We start from the raw sequence: 8,662 nt of genomic DNA on the forward strand, positions 1-8,662 counted from the left end.
CTGCTCTTCCCCTCCTTCACCTTCGGACCCCTGCTCTTCCCCTCCTTCACCTTCGGAACCCTGCTCTTCCCGTCCTTCACCTTCGGAACCCTGCTCTTCCCCTCCTTCACCTTCGGACCCCTGCTCTTCCCCTCCTTCACCTTCGGAACCCTGCTCTTCCCCTCCTTCACCTTCGGACCTTCCCCTCCTTCACCTTCGGAACCCTGCTCTTCCCCTCCTTCACCTTCGGACCCCTGCTCTTTCCCTCCTTCACCTTCGGACCCCTGCTCTTTCCGTCCTTCACCTTCGGACCCCTGCTCTTCCCCTCCTTCACCTTCGGACCCCTGCTCTTCCCCTCCTTCACCTTCGGACCCCTGCTCTTCCCCTCGTTCACCTTTGGACCCCTGCTCTTCCCCTCCTTCACCTTCTGAACCCTGCTCTTCCCCTCCTTCACCTTCGGAACCCTGCTCTTCCCCTCCTTCACCTTCGGACCCCTGCTCTTCCCCTCCTTCACCTTCGGAACCCTGCTCTTCCCGTCCTTCACCTTCGGAACCCTGCTCTTCCCCTCCTTCACCTTCGGACCCCTGCTCTTCCCCTCCTTCACCTTCGGACCCCTGCTCTTCCCCTCCTTCACCTTCGGAACCCTGCTCTTCCCGTCCTTCACCTTCGGACCCCTGCTCTTCCTGTCCTTCACCTTTGGAACCCTGCTCTTCCCGTCCTTCACCTTCTGAACCCTGCTCTTCCCCTCCTTCACCTTCGGAACCCTGCTCTTCCCCTCCTTCACCTTCGGAACCCTGCTCTTCCCGTCCTTCACCTTCTGAACCCTGCTCTTCCCCTCCTTCACCTTCGGAACCCTGCTCTTCCCGTCCTTCACCTTCGGACCCCTGCTCTTCCCGTCCTTCACCTTCGGACCCCTGCTCTTCCCCTCCTTCACCTTCGGACCCCTGCTCTTCCCCTCCTTCACCTTCGGAACCCTGCTCTTCCCGTCCTTCACCTTCGGACCCCTGCTCTTCCCGTCCTTCACCTTCGGAACCCTGCTCTTCCCGTCCTTTACCTTCGGACCCCTGCTCTTCCCCTCTTTCACCTTCGGACCCCTGCTCTTCCCCTCCTTCACCTTCGGACCCCTGCTCTTCCCCTCCTTCACCTTCGGACCCCTGCTCTTTCCGTCCTTCACCTTCGGACCCCTGCTCTTCCCCTCCTTCACCTTCGGACCCCTCCTCATCCCGTCCTTCACCTTCGGACCCCTGCTCTTCCCCTCGTTCACCTTCGGAACCCTGCTCTTCCCGTCCTTCACCTTCGGACCCCTGCTCTTCCCGTCCTTCACCTTCGGAACCCTGCTCTTCCCGTCCTTTACCTTCGGACCCCTGCTCTTCCCCTCTTTCACCTTCGGACCCCTGCTCTTCCCCTCCTTCACCTTCGGACCCCTGCTCTTTCCGTCCTTCACCTATGGACCCCTGCTCTTCCCCTCCTTACCTTCGGACCCCTGCTCTTTCCGTCCTTCACCTTCGGACCCCTGCTCTTCCCGTCCTTCACCTTCGGACCCCTGCTCTTCCCCTCCTTCACCTTCGGACCCCTGCTCTTCCCCTCCTTCACCTTCGGAACCCTGCTCTTCCCCTCCTTCACCTTCGGACCCCTGCTCTTCCCCTCCTTCACCTTCGGACCCCTGCTCTTTCCGTCCTTCACCTTCGGACCCCTGCTCTTCCCCTCCTTCACCTTCGGATCCCTGCTCTTCCCCTCCTTCACCTTCGGACCCCTGCTCTTCCCCTCCTTCACCTTCGGACCCCTGCTCTTCCCCTCCCAACCACTCTGCTCTCAACGATGTATTCCCCTCATCCCCACCCGTAACCTCTATTGTATGTATTCCCCTCCCAACCCCCATCAAATTTTGGCCCAATAACTGTAAAATTTTCTAAGTTGTCCTTTCTCCAGTCTGACGCCTTTAAACCCTTGCCACATTTCCTGCTTCACCTCACTTTAGCCTAGTTGACTCTTCCCGTATTGCAACCCCCCTTAAATGCTGCTTTGCTTTTATCTCCCGTGAATTTATCATTTCAGCCCTATACCCTGGCCCTGTACTCTCTTCGCTGTGCATTCTCCCCTTACCTTGATTGTAATCATCATCCCTTGCAAATTCTTTAAATATTCGCCCTTTAGCCGTTTCTCCTGTCAATTCTTTCTTAGTTTAAGCGAATAAATTTCATCTAATTGCTCTCCACCTTTAATCTTTTAACTTCTGTATTTTTCGGAGCAAACAAAACTACAATGTAATTCAATCAATTTATTATTGTTTCATACAACAACCAGTATATTTTATTCTGACATTGTTTTAGTATAATTATCTTATCAACGATACGCTGCTTCGCTTTAATTTTAATTTTGTAAAAATAGTATTATTTTAATAACTTATCCCATTCTTTGAGTACAGATTTAATCAGACAACTGTCTGTACGCTGGTGTTTTATAGAAAAAGTCGCAAATTTTTAGCTGTTTCACAAATTAAGAAAAGTAGCGAATTGTTTCCGGTAATAATGGACTGGTCTCCGTGTCCGCAGAGGCTACCCCGCCACTGTGCTGGGGGTGATCCCCTACGCGGGGGTGTCTTTCTTCACCTACGACTCGCTGAAGCACTGGTACCTGGGTGAGTCGCGGGACATTGCTACACGTGTTTAACTCACGACGCCCGAATGTGAGTGAATGAACAAATGAATGGGACGTGTCGCCCCGTGTCCTTCAATTTGAGACGTATACCGTTGCGGATAGGTATAGCTACAAAGGGTAGAATTGCATGTAACACCTTGTACAGGTAACCACTGCTTACCTTAGCAGCAGTATCCCATAGTATTGACCTAATGCTGTGAAAGTAACTAAAACAGCAGCAGCAATTTGGTGGGTAGGTGTTTGGGCTCGTGTGACTGTAATCACGCGCTTTAGATCGGAACGCTGCATTACAACAATGCTGCTCAGCGACAGAATAAAACATGGTGGTGATACTTCCGCGGATGAGCTCCGTTTCAAATAGCTGTTCATGTTGAATGATATGTAAACGAAAGAACGATTGAACGAAAGAGCGAACTATGAGAGCGGAAAATTTGTATTACCATTTTATTACCTATAATCTCTAAAGTTTTATATACACATTAAGCACCTTAATGAATGAATACACATTTATTATACAACAGACCAAAGTATAGAACAAAATAACATAATACGTAATAAATACATTATTTTAAATTAAAAAAAAAACTGACTTCAACATACGCCCAGGAACTTAAATACAAAAAAAAATTTGCTACTTTGGGTTACACTATTGTTGATTTTTTAATAACAGCAAATCGGTTCAGGCGTCTTCGAGTAATCGGGTAATACATTAAAAAAAAAAGATTCCGACGAATTAAGAAACTCTTCCTTCTTGAAGTCGGTTAAAAAGCCAGTGGCCTCGATCTCTTCAAGGCAACCAATGGCGTGAAAAACTCGTGTGTATAAAACCATTTTACCGTTTACTTGGAATAGCAATGTCAATGGGAAGTTAGCAATATGCGGTCGATGGCTTGAGTTGTAATGGATGAATTAAATGAATGAATCGAGCTAAATCTGTTCCGCAGAGTACACGGGCTCGAGCCCGCGAGGCCTCACTAACATGGCGTTCGGCGGCGCGGCGGGCGCGCTCGCGCAGACCGCGTCGTACCCGCTGGACATCGTGCGGCGCCGCATGCAAACCGCGCGGCGCCGCGCCGACCGCACCTACCCCTACCCCACCATCGCGGCCACGCTGCGCACCGTTTACAGGTAACGACAACTTTGATTACCTGCATTTCTACCCCTATCTTCTTACCCAGGCAGTACCCCATAAGACAATTCCAACAGTTTCTATGTCTGTCATATGGCGTGACCTCTTTACTGCTTAGGCGGCAGAACTAAAGGATGTTCTATAAATTATGTACATGAATTTTAGCCCATTGAAATTTAGCATCTAACGATATTTCTAGAAAAACTGTCTCATCCACCAGGTTCAACTTCTCATTATTAAGTAGTACAGTGGTTTACACGTGTACATGAAGTAATGGGAATTATATGCATTTAGTTTTTCTTTCTATTTAAAACCAAATTATTGGCTTCAAACCATTATTTTAAATTCTATTTAAAAACTTTCATTAGTTATACCAAAAGTTCTATACTTGGGCGATATACTTTTGGAAGTAATCACATCTTACAAATTAGATTTTCATCTCACAGATCGGAGGGTTGGCGGGGTTTCTTCAAAGGGCTCAGCATGAATTGGGTAAAGGGCCCCATCGCGGTGGGCATCTCCTTCGCGTCCTACGATGCGATCAAGTCTGCGCTTAGAGACATATCGCTCACGTTGACCACGTGAGACGGGTAATATTGGTAATAACGATTACTGGGGTTACCTGTTACTTTAGATGCTTGAATGACGTATATTTTGTAAAGTTGGCTCGTGGTACGTGGTGACGTAGATACTTGCTCGACGAACAAGCTCCTACACATACCTTGTAGAATCCTGTTAGTGAGGTAAACTTGCGACGTTGCTACGTGATTCACCATCATCTTCATCCATAGCTTGAATGTCCCATTGCTGGGTACACGCCTCCTCCCTCTTATAGTAGAACTACTTTTAATATCACAAGTTAGTAATAACGGGGACCGACACTTTAATGTTCTGTTCAAGCCACTGGGGCTCAGACCCCAAATTTCCTATCTCCGTGGGTGTGCTAATATATAATAAACTCTGTACTAAAATCTGTGTGGTGTATAACGATGACAGAAATTGTATAATCCACCATGCAGATCCGGTTTAGATCCCACAGGGCACGTTCATACGTAAAGCCAAATGGTTTGACTGGAGCTATATTATATTGGTAATCGTTGATTACTGCGGTTACCTGTCAATGTAAATACGTAAGTAAAAACAAAAAAGTTTGATCTGGCGATATTAAAAAATATAAGGATTGGATGTTATCTAACCTAACCTATTTTTTTTTTTTTTTTTTTTTTTAACGCTGGGAAATGCGTTTATGCATCCCCTCCAGAAACAGCGCATCCGAAGCTGCGCCGTTTCCGGAGGGGTATGTGGGACTCACCGGCATAAAGCGGCCAGAATACCCACTAAAACCCAGCGATGTTCCTACTGCCTAAGGTGGCTCCCGAGGTGCCTCAAGGCCAGGCAAGGCGATCCTCTTCCGGCGCGTCCAGTGGCCTTCTTCGGCGGCAGCGGGTGTAAGCCCGGCGCGCCCGATTACTGTCGCAACGGAGAGCAGCAATTTCTTGCGACCACCAGTAAACCGCCTTCCGGGCTGGGAGGCACCTGGTCCGGGGCATCGCTGCATCACATACCCTCTTCAATGCGATGCGGAAACGCCTCGCCCTCTCCTCAACATCAGTCAGCACCGGGGTGGCTGCGTTCCAGGCCTCAACAATGGCTCCTTCCTCCACCATTTCACGGTCGAGGCGGGCTAGGGACCATCTCGGAAACACTACTCTCCCTCCTCCGGTCTGACTTTGAGGCAACGAGCAGGATGCGGAGACTCTCCACCGGATGTACCGATGGTCTGACAGAGTCTCCACTTCCTCGAGGACGCGCCAATCCTGGGCACGTGAGGCGATGGCAGGGGTAGCGAATGAGACATCCACTATTGACCCCCCCTGCCGTCGCACACAGGTGTTTGCGCGTCCTTGGTTGAGAAGGACCAGGCCGACCATGGCAGCCCAGTTCTCCAACTCAACTCCCCTCAGATCTGTTATGGGGGATCCCCACGCCGCAGACTTCGCATTTAGGTCCCCCATCAGGATTACCTGGGTCGGGGCCGCACCTCTCACCACTGGCTCCAGACTTCTAAGATAAGCCTCGAAGGCAGACAGGGGTTTGTTTGGGGAGAAGTATACTCCAATTAGTGTCACCTCCCCCCACACGACCGCTACAAACCCTGGTCCGCTGCGTTGTGGAACCAGTGGAATTCCATGTGCCGGCACCACAACAGCCACCGATCCCTCGACGTCACCAGCCCAATTTGATTGAGTAGGGATGAAGTAGGGCTCGGCGGCTGTCGCCACTTGAATCTGCCACTCCGCCATGTGTTGTATCAGGAGGTCCTGGGCACGGGCGCAGTGGTTCAGATTGGCCTGCAGAAATTCGCTATGGCGTATGGTCATTAGTCGCCATTTCGATGTCCTCCTGTGGCGGTTCTTGTCGACCTCTTGAAGAGCCTGGGGCCCGAGTCAAAGGAGCCTCCTTACCCTTCGTTGGAGGCGGGAAACACTTAAGCCCTCCCATAACATGACCAGCTTTCCTGCCCATTTGCGTGCAGATTGCACATTTAGGCTCATCCGAGCACGAGGCCGCCTTGTGCCCTTCCCTGCCACATCTGAAGCACAAAGTGCTCCGGTCGGCAGGTGATGGGCAGAGAGCCCTTGTGTGACCCACCCCCATGCACTTAAAGCAGCGCATCGGGATAGGTTCCAAAAGGGTAACACGGGCTGACGACCACCCAACGACTATCCTTCCCTCTGCTACGAGTAGCTTCGCTGTAGTCACAGGGCATCGGACCAATATCGATCCAGTCCCGCTGGGTCCCGCCCGAATAGCACCAGCTCTAACCTGCTCCAGTGGAACACTTCCCATTTGCGCCACCACCCTCTGCACTTCTTCAGGTGTGACGGACTCGTCAATACCAGCGATCCTCAGTTCTGCGGTTTTCATGGGCCGTGTAACCGTCACCCATTCGCCGACCAGGCCTTGCAGTTTGCCCGCCAGCTCATCTGCAGCCTTGGCGCTGTCGGCCCCCGGAACCTCAATAACTCTGGCCCCGGTGGCTGATTTGCGCACCCGTACATGATCCACTCCGACCTCCTTCAAGGCCAGGCCCGCGGTGGCTGTCTTCATGACCGTCGCGTAAGTTTGGGTTGCGACGACTTCTGGCCTCAGGGTGATAACGACCGCTGAGGACTTTGGAGGGCTCAGTTTACCCTTGCGTTTAGCCGGCGTAGCCTTAGCAGGTGCGCAGGCTGAGTTAGGAGCCTTGGGCTTAGTGGACTTAGCCGTCTTGGGTTTAGCCTTCCTCCCAATTACCTTTGACCAGGCGGGTGGGGTTGGTGGGGCTGGAGCGTGGTCTCAGTGGCTTCAGCCTCACGTGGCTCTGCACTACGTGTGGAGACGCTGCACTCTGTCTGCGGCGCAGCGGTAGGCTTAGTGGTCTTAGTTCCTGCCGCCGAGCGAGTCTTTGCTGGACGCGCAGGCGAAGGGCCCGCTGATGGCTCATCGGGAGAGCGGCGGGTAACTGCTCCTTTCTTTTTATCAGCCGCGAGTGGCGGCCTCAAAATGGGCTCCTGTGGGAGTCGCTTTTCCAGCTGCTCGAGGCGGTCATTTACCATCCCCCCGATGGATATAAAGAGATCCCTCTTTAAGGTCTCAAGCATCTCGCCGAGTGCCGGGGAGCTCTGGGGATCCATGCCCAGATCGGGCTGACCCACTGGTGCAGGGGATTTTTCCCTTGCAGAGAACGCGAACCGGAGGGCCTTGACCTCCGCTCTTAAGGCGGCCATCTCCTGTCGCATCCTCCTGTTGTCTGCCCGGAGCCTTTGGGCTTCCTCGTCAATCGTCATTGCCTGTAGGGCGTCCATGGCTGCGCGGATTTCTTTGGTAGCCCGGTTTATTTCACCCTTCACGCCGCCCTTGAGGTTGTTGGACTTCTGAGTCTCGCACGTTATCGAGGAGACCGCACTCCTGGCCCTGTCGATGAGCTCGTCTTTTGTTGGGCCATATTCGCCATCGGCATTCATGGTCACTTTAGCCCTATTGATAGGACTCCGTTCTCGCACACCTTCATCTACTCTTTCAGCCCGAGCCCTTCCCACTTTAATCTTTGCCTTTGTTGTTACTGCAGACTCAGTCTCAGGCTCCACTGCGACAGCCTTCAACGAGGGCTCTCCTTCTTCCTCTTCCCGTGAGTCCACCTGATCATGGGGCCGCTTTGATACGGCTCCGGCTACCTTCCAAGGCTCCACTAAGGCCTCCAAAACTCTGTCACTATCGTCTGAATCAGTGTCCATTAGAAGCTCATTAACCTTTTCCTCCTCCGTTGGCTTAGGCAGAACAATCTTCAGCCGGTAAGCCTGTCCTTCTCTCTTCCTTCCTCTCTCTTCCTCTCCTTGCGGGCCTTCTAGCCCTCTAATATTACTATTCTTTCTAATTTTATTTATTTCCATATTTGATCCCACGAGTATGGGGGAAATATTCAGTCCATCCGGTAATTGCCGTACAGGCGCTGCTCCGCGTCTGCGTTCCGCTGACGCCGTCGTCTGCACCGGGTGTACTGGCGTCTCGCAGCCACGCAAGATTTGCGCAACTGCGCTATTTCGCTGGACCACCAGTACACTGCACCCCTCGGAGGCTGAGGACCGATCCGTGGCATGGCCGCGTCGCAAACTTGCAACATGGCCTGGCCGAGGCACTCGGCTTCCTCCTCACGTCACGTGCCCGGGGACAGCCCATCGAGGGCTGTCCCCGGGCACGGGTCGGCTCACTATTCGGGTAGCCGCCGGGATGGAGGAAACCTCGAACCGAATGTAGCGGTGATCCGAGAGGTTTTGGGCAGAAAATGGTAAGGGCCTACCGAACGGTCTCCTTGAACGCCGTTCTGCTCCTGGCGGGGATACTTCCCCTCGATCT

General features: G+C 52.3%; 1 protein-coding gene across 1 annotated transcript; it reads right to left on the reverse strand.

Moving 5' to 3' along the window:
* Nucleotides 1-5,715: 5,715 nt before the first annotated feature.
* Nucleotides 5,716-6,120, reverse strand: LOC120634438 (the record flags this gene model as incomplete). The annotated part of the gene is made up of 1 exon (XM_039905006.1): nt 5,716-6,120. A coding segment is annotated over one exon (405 nt), but the record flags the coding sequence as incomplete, so codon positions are not given.
* Nucleotides 6,121-8,662: the final 2,542 nt, after the last annotated feature.

Source organism: Pararge aegeria, chromosome 24 (genome assembly GCF_905163445.1).
Source record: "Pararge aegeria chromosome 24, ilParAegt1.1, whole genome shotgun sequence".
Lineage (NCBI taxonomy): Eukaryota > Metazoa > Arthropoda > Insecta > Lepidoptera > Nymphalidae > Pararge > Pararge aegeria.